This window comes from Corticium candelabrum, chromosome 11 (genome assembly GCF_963422355.1).
Source record: "Corticium candelabrum chromosome 11, ooCorCand1.1, whole genome shotgun sequence".
NCBI lineage: Eukaryota > Metazoa > Porifera > Homoscleromorpha > Homosclerophorida > Plakinidae > Corticium > Corticium candelabrum.
Window position 1 is genome coordinate 6,792,651 of NC_085095.1, and position 20,644 is coordinate 6,813,294.

Consider the following 20,644-nt stretch of genomic DNA (forward strand, 5'->3'; position numbering starts at 1 on the left):
TGAGATCTTTTCTATTGATGACTAGGCATAGGGAGAGTACCTAATCACAATATTTTGATGGACAGATTATGGTACTAGCCGGACAGACGCACTCGTAGCAGACAGTCTCGAGGAGACGTAAGCCAATTTGGCCACTTGGTCATTTCGTTTGCTCTCGTCGTCGACCCGTGACTAACAGTCAGACGTCTCTCACCATCTTGTGTTTGTTACGAGCACCCGTACTTGTCACTGTTGTTTGGTTCTTGTATGGTTATAACCTGATCATCTTCTCTTGCCAATGAACAGTACATATGTTCAGTAAGATACGACTTGTTGTTCCTATGGGTTCTGAGTTCTTAGTGCAGCACTAATCCACTGGCACCATCTAGTCTTCATACTTGGAAGCATTATGTTTTGCTAAACGTCATTGCAGTGTTAGTAATGTGTACTAAGCACTTGTAGAGGTGACTTGATGGGACCTGTGAGACTAGACTGAATTAGCTTTTTGTACCCTTACTACTTTATGCACATCTGACTAAAAAAACATCACTCTTCATAAACTCGTGAATCCACATTGTCAACAAAATTGAATGTGTCTCACTAGATGCATTTAACACGGACGGAACAGCTGTAGACATACTGATCATGCATATAGTACTAGCTAGAGAAGGAAGTGCCAACAACTTTGTCATAACATTCTTTTGGCATTTGGATAACCACTATGCAACTACCTAGAAAACTAACATAACTGGAAAAAGTTGCAAAAAAACTGGGTACAGAGTCTAGCACGGTTGAGTTCAACAGAAATTAGCTAATGACCTTTAATCAAAATTCTAAGCTGGTATCAAAATGATGGAATAGAATATCAAAAACATTAGTAAGAGAAGAGTCTACTAACAGTTTCATAATTTATCTTAAATTTGGAATAAATTTAAGACAATTATTTTGATAAAACTAAACATCGCTATGACATTCTTATGATCAAATGTACACTTTCTGGCTTCTAATCTCATTGTATTTTACAAGAAATAGACAAATACTTACACTTTGTAGTAAATTATAATAAGCCCCGCCCATGGTGAATCAACATTCTTGCAAAGGCCTGTTGCTTTGACCTCGTTGTTACACACCACCGACTACAGACCGTGTCATGTCTTTCCAGGCTGGTAAAGAAGACGTAAGAATATGAGCTAAACAAATCAGAATGTGTACAGTTGAGTCATCTGCCACGCATACCTTTCAGGCCACTTTTGTTGTTGATGAAGTGAGCCACATCGTCGAGGGGGTTTGTCATGCGTTTATTATTTGTGCGGTTTGCTGCTGCATGTATGCTTATTAGGAATGTTTACACGCGCAGGGTATAAACATTACACTCGCTAGCAGCTCGTATCAGCCCAGCAGGGTCCACGACTGGTCATCCTCCATCGTTCAGCATTCTCTCAATCGACTGGCAAAATTGAACAAGCCCTTCAAATACATCGGTTCGTTTGTAGTAAAAGCAGTGCAACTTTCACTTCTTTTCCTTCAGTACTAGACCGGAAATAGAAGTGGAAGTTGGGCGGGGTATGGGTGTAACCAAGTTGTTCTTGCTTTTTTTAGTGAGTTGTGTGATAATGCAAAAGACTGGAGCTGGATTTCATACCGCTTCTACTTGTTTTTGGAACTGTGCAACTGATGGTATGATAAAGTGATTTTGTTTTTCAACCGAGGCAATCTTTGTATATGAAAACTTAGTGACTTGATGCGTAGGCAGCTGTACTGTGAGGTGGGAGAACAATTCCATGTATTGCATTGTGAATGTGTTTGGATTGGCAATATGACTCATCAGACGTAGCAGGGCAAATGAAGACATCGCGTGTCTAGAAGAAATCTTGCATTTATTTGTTTAGTCGAATATAATTATTTTCTTGAGATCAATTCACACGCTATTAATTTAGCGGTCATTGTGTCTTTGAATAAACATAATAAGCAAAATGATAGTACCAGCTTTGTGTAATTTTTTAGTTAATACTACTAATGTATTGTCATATCGACCTTATTATTTTAGACTACAGTGTACTATGAACCTTTGAAGGGTAATACTACAGTGTAGTCTAAATTAATTAGTGTAGTCTAAATTAATTAGTGTTGGTTGTTATTTTTGTACTATTCTTGACAGTGGACATCACCAGAGTTTTTCTACAGTTTAGGGTTTCAGCTGGTTGAATTTTATATGGATCCATTGAAACAGACAGTTTCTTTAGATTGGTGTACATATCCCCTCTTTTTTACTAACAACAGCCTTCTTTTCTAGAATATTTTCATGTGTAGACCACAACCTCCCAAAGAGTCTGTGACGCAAATCAAGTGATGAATCTACATGTGCACTGCAGACCTGCAGCTCGATCATTTATCTAGATTTAGACCCTACGCAGTATGCAGTCTATTTTTGGTTTTCAGTGAAGTGTCTTGAGTGGATCGAAGAAGTAGAGTAAGTTACAGTGAATATCTAGCTAGCAGTGGTATTGCAATTGGACACTCAGAAAAATACGTGAACAGAAGCTATTAGTGTGAAGACGTATAGAATTGTACTAAAGTTTATTAATTTAGATCTGTATTATTATTGTTACAATGTAGATCTAGACTACTTCAAAAGTTCAGAGTGGATTGACGTTCCTATCATCTGCGCATGCGCTGCGATATTTGTTGAGCATGGTGAGTGGAATAGAGAATCGTCTAAGAATCTTTGCCATCTCGCCATTCACTGCACTTTTCTAACGTCTGCCGTTCTCTTGTTTATACTGCTTTAGGCTCGTGGACCGAAGAAGCATCTGAAGCGTATCAATGCTCCGAGACATTGGATGTTGGACAAACTCAGTGGTCGCTTCGTAAGGAGACACGTCGAGTTTAGTCATGGCTGCAGAGTTGCTAGATAGATTTGTTTTATGGTGTAGGCACCGCGACCGTCGACGGGGCCCCACAAACTACGGGAATGCCTTCCACTCATTGTTTTCCTGAGAAATCGTCTGAAATACGCCTTGACAGGCGACGAAGTAAAGAAAATTCTTATGCAGAGACTGATTAAAGTCGATGGGAAAGTGAGGACGGACGTAACATATCCAGCAGGATTCATGGGTGCGAATAGATATATTCCAACCTTTCAAAAACTTGTTGTAATTGCTGTGTTGTCTTTAGACGTTATCTCCATTGAGAAAACGAGCGAGCAGTTTCGTTTAATCTATGACGTCAAAGGACGTTTTACGGTACATAGAATTACTCCTGAAGAAGCAAAGGTTGCTGTTTATATGGTTGTATCATCTCTCTGTGATTGTCAATGTCAATATTTATATATATAGTTCAAACTGTGTCGAGTCAGACGAATTCATACAGCTGCTAAGGGTGTTCCCTGTATTGTGACTCACGACGGTCGAACCATTCGATATCCAGACCCTCTCATCAAGGTCAACGACACGGTCAAGTTCAATCTGGAAACCGGGAAAATCATCGAGTTTGTCAAGTTTGCATTGGGAAACATTGTCATGGTGGTCGGTGGACGTAACTTGGGTCGCGTTGGAGTTATCACACACAGAGAACGTCATCATGGATCGTTTGATATTGTTCAAGTGAAGGACTCTTTAGGGCACGTGTTTGCCACTCGCCTTAGCAACGTGTTTGTGATTGGCAGCGGTAACAAACCTATGATCTCATTACCGAAGGGCAAAGGAGTTCGTCTGACAATCGCCGAGGAACGCGATCGACGACTGGAGCAGAAAGCTAAACAGCAAAGCTCAGTGTAGACACCGAATGTTGCTTGTGTGTTTACATTCTTGCCTATATATTCATGTCTGAATAGACAATATAATGGCATTCACATTGACTGTCGTTGGTTCTCGCCTAGAATAATTTGGAAATGAGAATGTGTAGTGCAATTAATTGCCACCTTGTGTCATTGACTTACAAATTAATCAAGACGACTGTGCCGTCGGTGTCCAATTTCGTCCACTAGATTGTCTTAGTAAGAGAGGACACGCAAATTTCAATCTAAGTAGGTCCCGGCTAACCAAGCCTACCCTTTGTCCCGTATATAATCTGCATATCTGCCATTTGAAAGTCACTTGAGAAAGCCTGGATAGACGGTTGTTGCATAAGCTTGCAGCCTAGAAATTGTAAATGGCGAGAAGTCGAGAAGGTGACCGCCAACTATTTTTTACGCAGAAGAGAGTCTAGTCTAGCTTTCTGAGAAAGCGTACAGGACGTGTGGAGCGCAGAGTGTCGTACGCGTGTTGCAGTAGACGGGCTATACTCATGGCTCTGACTTATTCATATATATTGTTGAAGCTGGATATGTTATATGTGCGCCAGCTACCTATCTAGGGGTGTCAAACACCTGCGGTAGTCTAATTCGCATCACCTTACTGTACAGTCGAGCCTCTAGCGATAGCGCGAGCTGTTGGGTACGACTCATCACCTGCTCATATTTGTTCATGGATGTAGAGATTGAAGCTCAGTTGAAGGAGGACTGGCGACGACAGCGCGATGTGAGTCGCGAAATAGACGCCCAGCTTCGTGCAGAAAGAAAGGCTCAACGAAACCATGTGAAACTTCTTCTTCTCGGTTAGTAACAGGTGTAGAAATGACTAGATGTTGGAATGAGTTGTGATGTGTGTGTGAAGGAAGCGGAGAGTCAGGAAAGAGTACTTTTGTCAAGCAGATGAGAATTATACATGGCAAGGGGTATTCTGAAGCTGACAGAATGGAGTTTCGAACTCCTATCTTTGAGAACATTGTCAGCTCAATGCAGGCAACATTAGAAGCTATGAAGCGCCTATCGATTGATGTAACTGACAAGTCTCTGGAGGTAAGACTCTGTCTTGTATGGCATGTGTTTCCATGGATGAAAAGGGCCATTTTGTATTTCACAGGTGCAGATGGAAAAGGTGTTAACTGTTGACAAATTTAGTAGGGTGACTAGGATGGGTGATGAGGTTGTGGAAGCAATAGAGAAATTGTGGGCGGATGATGGGGTGCAAAAGTGTGTGAGTAGGAGGAGGGAGTTTCAGCTTAGCGATTCTACAGAATAGTAAGAATGAAACTGCAGGAGTTGACCTTTGGTATTTCGGTTTCTCAACTTGATTATGGTTTCATCTGATTATTTTTAGTTACATGAAACACATTAGAAGAATTGGTTCGTCTAGTTATGTCCCTACTATTACCGATGTGCTGAGGGTTCGAGTGCCTACAACAGGAGTAATCGAATATTTGTTTCAAATGGACGACAAAGTTGTCTTCAGGTTGGTAGTGATATTTCAACATGTTGTGTTAACAAGTCTGTTGTTTTCATAAAACTTGTAATAAGACAGATAAACAAAGGTAACCATAGACATAGAGACTAACAGACATGTGGATTACAGTATAGGCAGACGAAGAGGTCGATTGATTGATTGTAACACAGATGCTTATGTTTTGTGATGTCAGGCTAAACACATTGGTGTAAACTTTCCATTGTGAGCGCACACTCAGACTTCACAACAACTTACTCACACAGTCGTCTGTCATTCTAGATTGTTCTTAGATTGCAAACAACAGATTAACTTGCATGTTCCTAAGGCTAGCTTATCAGGCGATCACAGAGTATTCTTGAATTACGTGTTGGTTGCTCATTAGAAGGTATTTCCTAAGGTATTTATATTCTTATTAACATGAGATCTCTATTTACACTTATTTTCCTCTTATTCAACTGTTGTCATGTGTGCTAAATGTTTAATTAACAAACTGTGTGCTGATAAAGAGTAATAATGGATACAGGGAGAGGGTCCAACAGGCCCCGGGCCCTCTCCCTCGTTGCCATTTGCTGTTAACTTACCAGAGTAAGAAATTGTGTCGTTACTTGCAATGACGCAAAATGTTGTTGGATATACAAAGCTGATGACTGATTTGATATCAAAAACATTATTCTCTTAGTTTGATAGAATCTGCCCGTGTGGTGTAAGCCTCCAGCTGAGAGATGTCTGAAGCAGTAGAGCATGTTGTTCATCTAAGAAACTGAAGCTTCCAAGGAACTAGTCAATTGGGTCGTTCTGCATCCAATAAATATAAAATTATCAATGTATTTTACAAAACTGGGTGGTGTGGTTTTGCCATGGGCATGGTTGTACACCCTTACCCTTTCAAATGCTGGATCCACACCTAGATACAAATCTTGTTGCCAAGACTATTCCATTTTTTGTCTTGTTAGACCTTGGAAGTCTGCAGTTGGGTTAGTATTAGTACATTAATGCATTCAGTTAATTCATTTATGCTTCTTCGAAATGATATTGGAACAAGCTGTTGAAAAACTGAATAATGGCATTCGAATGGAAGCAGAAATTATTACAAGCCCGTTGTCTATTTATGCGTGTTTAGTATTAATTAGAGGGGTCACGTTTTGGTTGCCGTGTTTATGTAGGGTCTAGTTACCTGCAGAGTGAAACCTTATGGTTTCTGTATAGGTCTTAGTGTTAGTGTCCTTTCAGATCGTATGCAAGAGAGCGAGTGAGCCAGGTTAGTATTGGTGCTCACGTGGATCGTGAGTTGTGAGAACAATGGTCACCAACGTCTTGAGGCATCAGATATATGAAGGAAAATGAGACAATAAGGATCTCAAAACAGAACTATTAAGGTGGAATGTGAAATATTAATTTTTGGATATTTTGTAAGTTACATAAAATATTAATTATTTTTTATATATTTTGATATTCCATTAATGTGAGTTGTGTAAGCCAAATTTATATTGTTTTAAAGTATTTCAAACCCCGGGCTAGATATTTATTGTTATATATTCTATTTATTTTATTAAAAGTAATCTGTGTTTGAGTCAAATTAAAATTATATTTTTGATAGTAATTTATGTAAAATATTAAGTTTCATATATTTTATGTATTTTTAAACATGATTTGTTTAAGCCAAATTTAAATTTTATTGTTTTATAATTCATGTACTGTACAACATAATCGATTCATTAAAATGTAATTAAGTGCCTAAGTTCCACCTACAGAGTGAACTCTACACACACACACACACACACACACACACACACACACACACACACACACACACACACACACACACACACACACACACACCATGCACACACACACACACACACACACACACACACACACTTATGTTTTTAACCACTTGGAGACATCCTTGTTTTTGTATCTATGTTTGTGTCTGTCAGGGTGATCGACGTCGGAGGCCAAAAAGCAGAACGAAGAAAGTGGATTCATTGTTTCGACAACGTGACTGCTATCATATTTCTTGTGTCGTTGATCGAGTACGACTTGACGGTGGCAGAAGCAGAAGGCGAAGTGCGGAGTTTCTTGCAGTCGACTGCAATGCACTTTGATTGCCTGTTGCCATTGTGTGTGTGTGTGTTTGTAGAATCGAATGCAAGACAGTCTGAAGCTCTTTCATTCCATAGTCGGGAACAAGCTGTTTCAGCATATGCCAGTTATCGTCATGTTTAACAAGACCGACTTGCTGCAGGAAAAGATCAAGAAATCGAACGTGCAAAAATATCTACCCGATTACACAGGTAGGATGTTTGGACGTCTGTGTCACTTGGATACCATTTCAGCAAAGGGCAGACACAAATTTAATTAAAGAATTATTTAAGCAATTTAGCATATGCATGTTTGTATATATTTTATTTTTGGATCATTGTGTGTGTGTGTGTGTGTGTGTGTGTGTGTGTGTGTGTGTGTGTGTGTGTGTGTGTGGTGTGTGTGTGTGTGTGTGTGTGTGTGTTGTGTGTGTGTGTGTGTGTGTGTGTGTGTGTGTGTGTGTGTGTGTGTGTGTGTGTGTGTATGTGTGTGTGTGTGTTGTTACCATTTGTATACCAGACAGACCATTGGCAGGCAGGGGCAGAACGTGGGCTTACTGACGACCTAAAGTGATATAATCTGCAGGTCCGGCGAAGGACTCCGAGGCTGTGAGAAACTTTATTCGTGACAAGTATTTGAGCTTGAACGTAGGCCTGAATGGAGAGCCGACGAAGAGGGAGATGTATCCATATTTCACGTGCGCGACCGACACGGAAGCAATGAAATTCATCATATCGGCTGTGAAGGACATAATATTACAGAAACTCTTGAGCCGAGTCGGTATGCTGTAGGCGTGTGTTATATACGTGTAGTGACAGAACTTGTCGTTATCTATTTTCACAATTAGTAGATACATGTTGGCCGACTAACCACCACATTATTGCAGATGGATGGAACACTAAATCAATTCGTATCATATTTGAAGAGGTAATATGACATGTTTGCAGCAGAGAGTCGATGCATGGTTTTTGCATTTGCATGGCATCTCTTGGTTGCCCACCAGTGCCATTCTTAGTGTCACAATGGGTTGTGTTGGGGCTGTTAGTGCAGGGGTGGCCAACTGGCAATATGGTACCATCAGTCTGGCACCAGAGGCTGGTCTTGGGCACCAAGCAAGCGAATGTTTGGCACCAAAGCTTGAAGCCACTCGAGACATGGTGACGTCTCGAGTGGATTTGGTGAACACAAGAAATCACTAATGTCAATCATGTGTCTGTGTGCCTGCCTACCTGTCTGTCTGCATGACTGTATGTATGTATGTATGTATGTATGTATGTGGCTCAATTGGTTAGAGTGTGCAGTTGGAGATTGGAAACATCTGGGACCTTTGGGTCAGAGTTCAAGTATGAGAGGGCCACATACATAAGTTCCCTTGGGCAAGGAACTAACATACAATTGCCCCTCTCTCCAGAGTGTCGGTTCTGTCCAAGCAGCAAGTACATGGTGACTAAAAGTACATATAGTGACTGTTGGTAGCGTAGTGACTGTAATCGTAGCAAGTGCTTAGTGACTGCAGTATCTAACCTGGGCCCTAGCGGCTCTTGTAACAAAAAATGTATGTGCCATATATGTATGTCTGTACTATGTATGTACGTATGACTTGCTGTTGTAATCTCACAACTGTGGTATTGTAATTTGTAGTAATTGGTGGTGTGTATGTATGTATGTATGTATGTATGTATGTATCAATTGACCAGTGGAAAGACCATTGGAAGATACCGGAAACAGAGAGTTTTTGCCATTTCAAAAAACAGCATATGGAAATTGTTACATCGGGTTCTACCAACATATTATCGACTACACCGATGGGGTCTCTCATCCACAGCATCACGTCCAGCCTGTAAATCACAAGCAGAAGATACGATCAATCATTGTCTTGGGAACTGCCCAATATGGAGAGAAGTGTTGTGAAATGCAGTTAGGCTGCTACGTTCATTAGATGCTACCACACCACCTCACTTTAACCAGGGAAGCCATATCTTAGATCTCCTCCTAACGAAAGGTAACCGGAAATTGTGGTTCCCCATCCTCATTGTTACATACTGGCAGAAGCGTCAGAAACTATTGCCGCCAACGGCAATCATAAACAGTTTTAAATGGGCACTCAGATTTCATCAGACACTGTTGGTTTAGACGAAAAGCAACAGAATCATTTTATAAGTTTTGGGCACCATTGGTTGAGTCTGTAACACCAGTGATTAGATTTCATAGTGTGCTGTGAGTAGAGTGATTTGTTGTACATTTTGTACGTTTTTATTGGAGTCGCAGACGCCTATAATACAAACAAAAAATGTATGTATCAATGTGTGTATGTACATACTACATGTGTACTAGGCTCGAGAGTCCAGCCGGTCATCTCCCCCCTTGAATTCTTCACCGCGGGGGAGATGACCGGCTGGACTCTCGAGCCTACGTGCGTACGTACTATATGTAGGTACTAGTAGGTAGCCTCAAACCAATCTTGTGCAGGTGTGTTCACATGAACGTGTCATTTCCGTTGGGCACCAGGATGCGTTCTTTATCCAAACTTGGCCACCCCTGTTAGTGGAGTCAATCAGTTAAACGAACTTTTCCTTTCCTCTTAAAAAGAGACTTTTCCTTTGTCTTCCTCTTTCAATTATCGTCCGCAAAGTTTCCTGGGGGCAAGTTTAGCTAAGGATCACGTGTCACACCACTTTACTAGGTAAAGGATCGTATAACAAGAATTCTACGACAAGGTCACAGTGCCCTCCAAAATACTGGCTGGTACAATGTACTGAAGTCTAGTTTTCGTGTGTTGCATAGCAACAGCGTGCAATTCATGACTGTCTGCTTGTCAGCTTCCACAGATGCATACATATCATGTGTAGACCAGCAGACTGAGTTATAGGTAGTATATTATGTTGCTGTACTTCAAAGCAAGAAATTGGCCTGCAATAGTTATTCCTTGTCAATAATTTAACAATCCCCGACGGATTGCACAAGTCTCCAGGACTGTGGCCTAAAACTGTCTCTATGGAATCATTACAATAAAAGCACTTAATTTGATAAGTATCGGTACGAACACAACACTGTGACCATCCTCGTTGTATCAGATCTCCACGCTTGAACCTGAGCTTTGTAGAGTATTGCTACTGCCATGTAGGCCTTGATCGGACCATTCTGAGCTGTCGGTTACTCTCTGCAGTGCGAGAGATTTCTGCCAGCTGTCAAATCGTGGGGGCGGGTTCGGTTTTCCCACCATCGTTCCTGCTGTGCCTCCATTGTTTAGTTGACCATCCAAGGCAGGGCGATCATTAACAGCAGGCTTGGAGGTGTGTCCTTGTGGTACTTGATGAGTCATCCTCGAGAGGTACTCCCTGAAACAAGTACACATCATCAACCATCTCAATTTTTCAAACGTGTGGTTGATATAATACGGTGCAGTTGAGTCTGTGTTACTGGGTGGTTAGTTTGGGGAGACAAACTTGTGTGCTCGACACACAATAACATGCACGTAGGTGCTCCTAACTACAATACTCATCAGACAAACTTTATTGGTCATATTTCTAAAAATACTTGACATGCAAAGAATGTCAAAGCGCAGCCAGGCCCTTGTGATAGTGTCCACAATTAGATTTCTTTCATTATAGCAACCGTGGTGGTTTTTTTAGTGTGGCTATGGCTTTGAACATCTTTTTACATGTTTCGGTTATTCAGTTATTCGCGATCAAGGGCTTAACATAGATAACGAAGTGGATGGAATACAAATTTATGTGAACAACAGGTTTCTAACCCAGACAAGCATTCAATTAAGCAACGCCAGGCCATATTGCTTTCACACACAGGGCGGAGCAGTACAGCTCCAGAGTCCAAGTTCATTCCTAGCCAAACAATGTACGGCAACTGTTGTCGATAATCAATGCCCTTTGGTTTGTCCTTCAACACGAAATGCCTACACCAAAGCCAATCAGGTACAGTGACTTGTTGGTGACCAGTGTATGACAAATTGGTTGCCCTGGGCAACCAAAAACATGTCTGGGCAACTGAAATGGCAAACTAAGGTTGTCCATATTAACCCAAGGACTAACCCAACTGAAGCCGTGCACACTTAGTGGTTCACCTGTTCATCTGCAGCACTCGAAGCCAATCCTTCCTGTTTCCATATTGACCACTTTGTCCCTGTAGTACCAAACGCCACTTACCTCCAAACGTCAACTACCCATTGCAGAAGAAAGTTTGAAATTGCAAGTCAACGTGATTTATCAGACGATGATCAGTCAATTTCAAGTGATGTCTCTGAAGTAGTTAGTAGACCAGTGCATTACAATCGAAGGCAGTGACGGCCTCTGGAGTGTCAAATAAGACCAAGACTTCAAAGGAACACACAACCTATCCTATTTCATTTAGTTTATGGGAAACCAGTGTAATGACCGGGCAACTAAAAGTGTAACGTATGGTTGCCCCTAAAAGTGTAACGTATGGTTGCCCCGGGACTACTCAGAGATGAGAGAATTTGTCATACACTGGTGATGAAGATGACAGAAATAAAAAGATCCAGTGACCTCGAAAAACCTGATTCGATAAAAAATACAATCAGTAGGGTAGAAGGTGGGCCACTGGCTGAGAGACAACTCAATTACAATTTTGCTTTACTTGTGCTTACTTTAGTAGCGGAGTTGCTTCTATGCCTGTTGGAAGTGGACTGCTATGACTCGACGGACTTTGACTGCTTTCTCTGCTACTTATCATCAAACTGCAATCAATCGGTCACACCATTACAACACGTTTACACGGAGATCATGCTCGTAGTGTATCACCTGTCTATACGTCTGTAAGCATCTTGTAGTCTCCTGTGCAGCTGACGAGCCTCGGCAGCTGCTTCATCGGCTTTTCGTTCGGCAGAGATCACGCGTTCGTCGACAGGCTGTGTTTTTGCATTCTAAACCATCCAACGTGTTAGTAGTTTCCATCTGAAGGTACACAGCAGCGATCCAGTCGATCATACATACCTGGCTTCTGTCAATCTTTTGTATTAATCTTACAGTCATGTCTACATACTCTTTTCTCACCTTGTAAGAAGCATACTGTCAATATATGCTAACCCTAATAGTATGATATGTCACTATCAATCACCTCGTCAATAGTTTCTTCACATTCTCTCCGAATCTGCTGTTCTGATGAAGCTTGAGACCGACGAACCTGTACACATAGAACCCAATTTGCTATATAAAGCAGTTTGTCTCTATAGATTATAAAGCAGCCGCTGTGTGTGTGTGTGTGTGTGTGTGTGTGTGTGTGTGTGTGTGTGTGTGTGTGTGCGCATGTGAAGTAAACACAAAGTACCTGAGATAACTCCGCTTTCAACTGCTTGTTCTCGTCTTTTACTCGCCCCAACTGTCCCTGCAGTTTCGAAACGGTCGCTGACAACGTGTGACACGAGTCGACGAGGAGCAAGTAGTGGGAGCAGCCTCGTCTCCCAGCTTGATTTGCCCAGTCTATAGGCGTCTGTCCATCCTCATCTTCGTTGGTCACATCCACGTTCGCTTCTACCAGCACTTGTAAACAATGGAGATGCCCCTGCCGAGCTGCTATATGAGCTGGTGTGACGCCAGTGTCATCAGCCAAAGACACTAAATATTTTCATGCATTACCATGCCTGCTTACATCAATTGGTAACACAAGACACACTTACTGCTGCCATTGCTCTGGGTTTCCTTGACTTTTGAAAGCAAGAATGATAAACATTCGTCCTACACAAAGTAAAGATTGAGAATGAAATGGGCACTACATAAACGAAGGTATGACAACACACCTGTCCGTGATAAGCAGCATGATGCAATAAAGTCAATCCCTTGTCAAACGTCTCTATTTCTCCATCAGCTGCTTCAACGAGGATCTTCAGGCACTCAATGTGGCCATTCTAGACAAACACGCCCCATTCTATAAATCATACCCATCGCCTTATACAGTCAAAAATGTTGTACAGTGATGGAAACTAATGCAGGTGTGATGAAGTCGACATCCTGGATGTGAACCGCTTCAGGTGGAGCTTGATCAATGAGCCACCTCAAACAATCCAAGTGTCCTCCCTCGGCAGCCTTGTGAATGGGCGTCGATCCGTGACTGTCTCGAGTTGTAGAAGCAAAGTCGATGTCTTTGTCTAGGACAAGTCGTTGCTGAAACAAAACGAAACAAAGATATCGGTATTGGTCTACAGTATGTAACGATGATGACCAACCAGAAGGTCGATATCTCCATGAGCAGCGGCTTGCATTCCTCTCGACTGGTTGGCAAACGTGACCGCAGCCTGAAAAATTTGTATTTCACTCCATCGATTCAATAATCTCAATTCATGATTTCTCGACCTGTCTGGCATCTCGGACGTTAACTGGACGTTCGACGGACATCATATTTCTGTTGCTCTCTAGCCGTTGTGATATCAACTGATGAGATGGAGTAGACAAATGTTGTTGTTGTTGTTGTCTTGTCTGAGGGGTTGAACTCTCACCATCTAGCTGCTCGGGTGGTCTGCTATCAGATGGCACAGAAAACTCCCCCACGCTGTGAGGTGGACGACCACTTCCCGATCCCTGATGTCCACCCTTCACTGAGAGACGCACATTTTTAGTTGAAATCACAAACTAAAACATGAACTCTCTTACTGTTGCGGCTGCGCGAAGGGGATTCCCCGTTTGTAATCACATTCTCTTCCTTGTCCATTTCTTCGAGCGCCGCTTCCAAGTATTCGTCGATATCGTCCTCTCTCGTATTACTACTCTCTCCCGAATCGGATTCTAGCCCACCGGCAGCATGAAGCTTGGTACTGTACAGACAGACCAGACACTACGAGTGACACACCGACTAGTCACGTGACGTCTGATTTGCTCACCTCGACGACGTCATCTCTGAAGGCTCTTCTTCTCCGTCTCCGCGATCTCTGAACTCCGGCACGCTCGAGTATTCCTAGAGCGGGAAACAACGCGTGAGCTCGTGCGCCGCACGTGATGTCCACGAAGGAATGCAAACAATGACAAGCACACATGCCGCCCGATCACAGGAAAGGACGACCTGCCGGGAAAGACACCACCAACAGTAGCTAGAGTGCCAATGGTAACAACACAGCATCGACTCGTCCCATCTCCCAACGTGTGCAACCGATTGCGCGCGCTAGCAACCGCCAAACGCGACTCAACAAACCATCCGCCCCCGGATGCAGCAAGCCATCCAGCACTACCAGCTTCTTCACCCTTCACGAAACCCGTCGCAATCACACCTTAGAAAAGCTCAGATCATCAAAAACCACCGAGCAATGATCCTCCTTGCTTGAAACCGCACCCATCGGTCACCAAACGGAAAAGAGTTTAGCTAAGCAGACCAACAGCCTCGAGCCCACACTACCGCTAACGAAATCCAATCGAGTCCAACGATATCTGACGCGATTCGAAAAGCACAACGAGATAAGCGACGTCGCCCAAAGCCGTGGGGCTAATGCTCAAGCAGCAAGCGAACCGAGTTTGATGTAACCGCCTCGCCACGCCTACACGTCAACCTCGTCGCACCGGGTTACGACATTGGCATGCGAGTATCTGCTACGAACCGGAAGTGTCGACATGGGAGCGCCGCTCCACAGCCGTCGGCAGTGAATCACGACAAGAAAATTTTTCAGCACCTGACATCCGAGTTAAATCACGCCGTTTCGTTTACCACCCGAATCGGCGCGCTCCGACCGCCATACGCATCGTCGCGGCGAATAAATCGAAATGTATCACTAACCCTCTGCTGGTACCGCCACCGTCGCAAATCTTGTGTCGACTACACTTGGACTTAACAGTAATAATAACTGAGTTTCGGGGAGTCAGCTCGGTTGGATTGACGTCACCCACATTCGGGCATGCGCAGTCGAGGAGTCGATTGAAACAGCCTGCTAGCTGCTCTGTCGGGCGCATAGTGGTGTGATTTCGTCTGCATATGTTGTCATATAGTTTACGATGACCGACACTGCTAGTACCAAGTCGTTCCCGTTGTCTGCTGAGTTTGTAGAGCGACAGTTCCGGAGTCGTCGTCAGCAGCGGATTCGACACAGTTGGTTCTCTGTTGCTCGCTTTAAACGCAACATGCTGACGAAAGGAGTGAGTAGTGGGTATGTTGTTTATTGAGGGATGCTCATTTGACATTGTCGCTTGTTTTGTCGTGGAAGGTGCTGCAGAGTTTTCTTGAGAATTCATCGTTTGGTGTCGTATTGCAAATTGTGTTAGCTGGTAGGGACGTTTGTCTAAGTTTTCGGGTGTTGGAGAGTTGCATTGATATGTGACTAATTGGTTTTGTGTGCACAGTTGTATGCACCCTCATATGTCAGTCACAAGGTGAGAAGGTGATTGTTAACAGTGTGTTTAATAGGTTAGAATTAGGCGAATGATGAATGTACAGTAGGTGGTGAATGTCAGATGGAATGTAGATTGTCAGAATTGTAATTTATTGTAGAAGATGCTGTATGTCTTGACCGACTTTATGTAAGTGGATGGGCAGAGAGAATAATTTGTTGTTGACACTAGGCACACAATTTACTGAAGTATTTAGGTATTTTCTGTGTATGTGTGGAATCTAAGGCAAAAATTTTGGTCGGACATCGTGCTCTAGCAAAATAGGTTGACCTGACAATAGAAAAATCATATCAAATTAAAAATTATTTTATTTAATTCTATTAAAATAAAATCAATTAATTAATTGACATTTAAAAATTTTTGGCATTCATTCTTATTTGATTTAACAAAAAATTTGTAATTATTCTCATCAATGTTTAGTTCAATTTCTTTATTTGTTGCATCATGTTCTTTTCACTACCTACTGTTTGTAATCAAAATATAGACATAAAATGTGGCTTGTTTGCTGTTGTTTCCTTGCATTGTGATCATAATGACGTTGGGTTAGAGTAATGACATGAACTGTTAATTAAAGGTTAAAGTATAATGAGACAGGAAGGTTAAAGTGACATGAACTGATCAAGAGATGAGCAAACTAAATTTAAAATTACAACATACACTGTCGTATTGCATGGATCGATTGTAAAGAATCAGTAAGGCACCCAAAAGTCCAGACAACTGACGGGAAGCAGCAGGCAGGATCTAATTTATAGAGTTGGTAATGGTGTGAGTGCAAAATAACAATACTGCAATTATGAATAGTAGACACCTGTTAGATTACTACAGTAGACATGTTAAATACATGAATTAAGACAAAACAGATTGAATAGGTTGTTTGTTGAACAACAACATACTCTTGATTAGCTATTACACCTTGAGGAGTCATGTACAGTAGTCTGTCTGATCAAAGCAAAACTGTTGTCGGTCAATGACTGTTATATTCCACTCTGGGGCCCTTCCCCCTATCTGTACAAAACCTTGACATGTTTATTTATAAGGCTAATTGAACATTCAGTCACTAGCTCTAATGTGACTATCCAAGTCTCGTCTTCGTTTTCTTCTTCTTTTTCTTCTTCTTTTACAACTTAGTGATGTCAGTTGTCCAAATGCCAGCTATCCAAACATGTCAGTTGTCCAAACGCCAGCTATCCGAACGTGTCAGTTAATCAAATGGGGAGTGCCTCGGACACCTTCTAGAAGTACATGCTGTAACCTTTATGTGCATAATAATGTGCCATATGCAACAAGCTGTAATGTCAAGTTAGTTTTATATGGTCAACTACTTTTTCATTATACCTCATAGAGTGCAGTCAAGTTTGGATGTTTGTGCAATTGTTCAGTATACACATGTACTCAGTTTAAATGAGTGCGCATGGGTAGACTTGGACGCCCATGGACACCTGTTTGTGCTCCAAGGAGAGCTAATGTCAATTATCCGGAGTTATGACCAGGGTTGGGTCCCAAAGTGTTCAGATCATAACTGACATCCAACTGTATCGCAGTCAGACAGATTCTGTGCCTAGAACAAAGACATCAATAGTTGAGGTTAATGGATTTACTTGGCTTGCGCTCTTCAGGCTTCTTTTCTCCTGGACATGTGTACATTGCATTTTGCAATGTACATGTATGCGTAGCAATGAAAGTTGCAGTAGACACAGCCTGCTACTGCAGTAACACTAACGACAAACTTCAATTAAGAGCCTTCTGGTTAAGAATATAAATCTACGTATTTGTCTTTTTGAAGGCTATTTATTGTACTTATTCATTCATTCTAATTGCTTTCACAATGTTTAGGATACCATAGCAGATTGGTAGTGTAGACTGAATAGTTTTGCTGAATAGATAAGAAAAAACTGTAGCACTATCTTGTCTCCCCTACATGTTAATCAATGTGTACATTCAGTTGTACTTGTTAACTCTGTACATGTATTTTAATTAACCACTTTTAACACATTTTGTTCCAGAATTGGAATTTAATGCCCAGATGAGTCTGTTTGTGGGCCCACTTGTCTTCCCTCTGGCTTTCTCGATTAACGGTATGCTCTTCTTGCCAGCCACCAAACAGTACCGTCAATGTTTTTCCTACTTTGTTTGTTCAAGCCTGTTACCAACGACGTGAGAAAGTACTCGACGATCTAGCGAATCTTAAAGCATCGGCTATGGAGCTCTTTTTCTGTCATAGAGACTGGTGGAAGCCAGCAGGTAATTCCATCTGTATGGTCTGTTCTAACGACAACGTAACCGATATGTTGTTATGTCAAATGGTTGTATCTGTGATGTAATTTCAGACCCTCGATGGTAAAGCTCATATTCCACACACATTTTCTTGTGTGATTAGCTTGTCTAATAGTGTTATCATTGGCTTGTGTTTTTATATCAAGGGTTGCTTCTTTAACGACAACACAAGATCTATTGATAGTCGGTTTGTGTCTCTAATAGGTCTGTCGGAGAACTTCTTAGTCAAAAGTTTACAAAATTTGAGAGATCTGATGGGATACGTGCAAGCTTATCTGAAGAAGCCGAAGGGAAAGGATCGAGTCACATCTCTTGGGGTACGGAATCAGTCTGGTGTACGTGTTATTGTGTTCTGACCACAAGCGCCAATGTGACTGTCCATTTTAGAACAACTATATTTCTTGTACACTATCGTTCCTACAACCTAGTGAATAAATAAACACTACGAGTCTGTTTTGTTGTGTTTGTTGGTTGGCTCACTATGGTCTTGCATATATTTGGTGGTGGCTGATGCTCGTGTTTTTGCCTTGCAGCGTATATACCACTGCATGAGTGAAATCGCTCTGGCTTCTGAGACTCTACGATCATCGAGGTTACCGATGAGTGGACCATTGGTGACTCGTCTTATTCACTACAACAAGTAAGTCATCTCTGTAGTGTGACTGTTGAATCTCAGCGAAGTGTTTGTATTTTGGCCCTCCTTTGGAGTCAGCTGCTTTATATGATCTGTGGTATAGGTACCATAAGTAGTTACATGACCTTTGTTGGTGCCTTCAATTGTAGCAGATTGTGTGACCTATAGACAATATTGTTGTAATTTCTTGAGCTTTTTGTGGATTGCTGTCTCAGTATGTGTTGTTTGTGTTTATATTTAGTGGGTTGATTGCATTTCCCATGCATCTTGATTGTCATCATTGTTTTCATTGTTTTGTTTTCTCAGTTCTTTACAACATAGATCTACATTAGGGTTGCTGATAGAGTGAGAGTGGTTTGTTTGTAGTGTAATGTGTTGGTCGTTTGAGCGTCTGAGGGTCGTCAGGGACTACAGATCGCCTCGAACGATTCAGGCGTTCTCCAAGGTACTCATCTTTGTCATTCCCATTGTCCTCTCCCCTTACTATGTACACATTGGAAACGATCCAACTAAAGAGGTATGGGTGTAGATTCTTTCCACAGATATTGTTGTGGAGTTAGTTGATTCGTCTGATTGTGATAGACTGGACCTAAATGGGCTCCATATTTTGTTGCTATTCTTGTCTCGTTTGTGCTTGGATCGCTCCAGGCTGTCGAGGATGCCCTCGATGATCCATTTGATGGCATCAGTGAAGATGATATTAATTTAGATCAGGTACTGATGCACAACATAGTTGTAATGATGTTTAAGCAACTTGCATGTTGGTGTCTTTAAGCTTCAGGACTGGGCTCACTTTGCTCTCATTGTGTCTCCTTCCCGTTCTCTTTATGATTCAGCGGCCACTTCAGTTGCTGGTAGCATCGCTAGTCTGCAAGAGGTAGCTGCTGAATCTTCTGTTCAAAGAAGAAACAAGCCAGACTCGGAACGCGACGACGAAGATACTAGTGTAGCTGTAGGAACGTCAATGGTTACTCCATCGTCGGTTTCTATTGACATGACTGTTCAACAGACTACTGATGATAGCTATCCTAGCCTAATGTCAAGTCCATTGGACCTCCTTCGTACAACTCCTGTTGATTTGGGGCCTTTGGATATTGATGTCGACTCATTTGCTTGGTCACAAAGTATAAGTCAGAAATACAAAGATGAGGCACTGGTAGAAGCCAATGGTTTGCAGTCATCAACAGAAGAGAAATCACTCACTCCTGGCAGTGTAGCTGCACTGAGGAAGGAGTATGAGAGTGAAACAGCTGGTGCATCAGTGGTGGCAAATGGCACGAAAACAGAGAAAAAGTCGCAGAGTCCTGAAGTTGTAGAGCCGGACAATTTGTTGGAATTACAACGAACTCTTGACAAACTAGAGCAAAACAGGATGAGACGTCAGAGGAATAGTGAAGACGGAGATATTTCCATCAGTCCAGTCGGTGACTCGGGATCCCCCGTAACAGTCGAAAGTCCTACATTTGATCATTATAACCGACAATCTGGACGACGGAGGCGAAGACCCTCAGGATCTGGTCATCCTCTTCCTTCCACTCCAGAAGGTGAAGCCGTATTGTCTGTACATTCTCCGAATAGGAATGTGAGACGTATCCAACAAACCAGCTCTCCGGCATGGTCTCGATTGGGACATTCCCTTACAGATCTCTCAAATCATCACCCCCAAGAACGTGCAAGTCGGTCACCAATCGTTCCGGCTTTCAGCTGGACACAGAACCCACATGGTTTGTACAGGACTCGTTCAGAGTCACTTGGACAAGACTTCTACCTCAGTGGAGTAGACAACAACCGTGACATTCTATACTCGCCAAGGCAATCGCCAATGTTTGGAGGAGCTGAATTAGATATGGATGTGCAGCCTGCTAAACCTCATTTCAAATGGGACAATGACAACGTAATGACAATGCCTCAAATGCACACGGAGGACGGACAAGTGTTTACATATGTAGCACCTGGTGAAATTGAGACAGATTTATAAGGCATGTTCAGTGTACATACATGTAAAGTAACTCTTGCTGCTGCCATGCAGTCAATTTGCAAGTAAATTCACAATGACAGTTGTTTACTATGAG

At 42.2% G+C, this 20,644-nt stretch overlaps 4 protein-coding genes across 5 annotated transcripts; 3 read left to right on the forward strand and 1 right to left on the reverse strand.

Moving 5' to 3' along the window:
- The first annotated feature begins 1,590 nt into the window (after window positions 1-1,590).
- On the forward strand, window positions 1,591-3,835 carry LOC134186385 (small ribosomal subunit protein eS4-like). Its single transcript, XM_062654345.1, has 6 exons — window positions 1,591-1,656; window positions 2,273-2,673; window positions 2,769-2,846; window positions 2,913-3,093; window positions 3,154-3,251; window positions 3,315-3,835. The coding sequence occupies exons 2-6, from the start codon at window positions 2,671-2,673 to the stop codon at window positions 3,753-3,755; spliced, it is 801 nt and encodes a 266-aa protein (XP_062510329.1). The 5' UTR covers window positions 1,591-1,656; window positions 2,273-2,670; the 3' UTR covers window positions 3,756-3,835.
- Window positions 3,836-4,046: 211 nt separating this feature from the next.
- On the forward strand, window positions 4,047-8,275 carry LOC134186724 (guanine nucleotide-binding protein subunit alpha-11-like). The gene is made up of 8 exons (XM_062654754.1): window positions 4,047-4,147; window positions 4,453-4,572; window positions 4,632-4,816; window positions 4,881-5,038; window positions 5,118-5,249; window positions 7,178-7,307; window positions 7,381-7,534; window positions 7,908-8,275. Exons 1-8 carry the CDS (start codon window positions 4,129-4,131, stop codon window positions 8,111-8,113), a joined length of 1,104 nt encoding a protein of 367 aa, XP_062510738.1. The 5' UTR covers window positions 4,047-4,128; the 3' UTR covers window positions 8,114-8,275.
- Window positions 8,276-10,181: 1,906 nt separating this feature from the next.
- Window positions 10,182-15,156, reverse strand: LOC134186558 (serine/threonine-protein phosphatase 6 regulatory ankyrin repeat subunit B-like). 2 transcript variants are annotated; one of them, XM_062654547.1, is made up of 14 exons: window positions 15,057-15,156; window positions 14,173-14,246; window positions 13,946-14,106; window positions 13,649-13,890; window positions 13,522-13,590; window positions 13,268-13,459; window positions 13,096-13,203; window positions 12,976-13,033; window positions 12,627-12,913; window positions 12,417-12,482; window positions 12,293-12,352; window positions 12,101-12,222; window positions 11,947-12,036; window positions 10,182-10,660 (listed from the first exon to the last, which is right to left on the reverse strand). In XM_062654547.1, exons 2-14 carry the CDS (start codon window positions 14,184-14,186, stop codon window positions 10,393-10,395), a joined length of 1,737 nt encoding a protein of 578 aa, XP_062510531.1. In that variant the 5' UTR covers window positions 14,187-14,246; window positions 15,057-15,156; the 3' UTR covers window positions 10,182-10,392. The 2 variants fall into 2 exon arrangements, with proteins under 2 accessions (XP_062510531.1, XP_062510530.1); XM_062654546.1 differs by lacking the exon at window positions 15,057-15,156 and adding an exon at window positions 14,557-14,959.
- Window positions 15,157-15,195: 39 nt separating this feature from the next.
- LOC134186863 (uncharacterized) lies at window positions 15,196-20,643 on the forward strand. The gene is made up of 10 exons (XM_062654934.1): window positions 15,196-15,412; window positions 15,481-15,541; window positions 15,617-15,646; window positions 17,668-17,739; window positions 17,804-17,905; window positions 18,143-18,255; window positions 18,472-18,578; window positions 18,939-19,089; window positions 19,155-19,286; window positions 19,348-20,643. The coding sequence occupies exons 1-10, from the start codon at window positions 15,272-15,274 to the stop codon at window positions 20,548-20,550; spliced, it is 2,112 nt and encodes a 703-aa protein (XP_062510918.1). The 5' UTR covers window positions 15,196-15,271; the 3' UTR covers window positions 20,551-20,643.
- The last annotated feature ends 1 nt before the right edge of the window (window position 20,644 follows it).

Bases quoted from the DNA above. Each gene is read 5' to 3' on its own strand.
- LOC134186863 (XM_062654934.1), top strand. From the start codon at position 15,272: ATGACCGACACTGCTAGTACCAAGTCGTTCCCGTTGTCTGCTGAGTTT. The intron at 17,740-17,803 runs GTATGCTCTTCT...TGTTTGTTCAAG, and splicing joins TCTGGCTTTCTCGATTAACG to CCTGTTACCAACGACGTGAG. The intron at 19,090-19,154 runs GTATGGGTGTAG...TGATTGTGATAG, and splicing joins GAAACGATCCAACTAAAGAG to ACTGGACCTAAATGGGCTCC.
- LOC134186724 (XM_062654754.1), top strand. The intron at 4,573-4,631 runs GTTAGTAACAGG...GTGTGTGTGAAG, and splicing joins TGTGAAACTTCTTCTTCTCG to GAAGCGGAGAGTCAGGAAAG. The intron at 7,308-7,380 runs GTGCGGAGTTTC...GTGTGTTTGTAG, and splicing joins TGGCAGAAGCAGAAGGCGAA to AATCGAATGCAAGACAGTCT.
- LOC134186558 (XM_062654546.1), bottom strand. From the start codon at position 14,622: ATGGGTGCGGTTTCAAGCAAGGAGGATCATTGCTCGGTGGTTTTTGAT. The intron at 14,247-14,556 runs GTGTGATTGCGA...TTCCCGCTCTAG, and splicing joins ATGATCTGAGCTTTTCTAAG to GAATACTCGAGCGTGCCGGA. The intron at 12,223-12,292 runs GTATGTATGATC...TGGATGGTTTAG, and splicing joins AAAAGATTGACAGAAGCCAG to AATGCAAAAACACAGCCTGT.
- LOC134186385 (XM_062654345.1), top strand. The intron at 2,847-2,912 runs GTAAGGAGACAC...TTTATGGTGTAG, and splicing joins ACAAACTCAGTGGTCGCTTC to GCACCGCGACCGTCGACGGG. The intron at 3,094-3,153 runs GTGCGAATAGAT...TGTTGTCTTTAG, and splicing joins ATATCCAGCAGGATTCATGG to ACGTTATCTCCATTGAGAAA.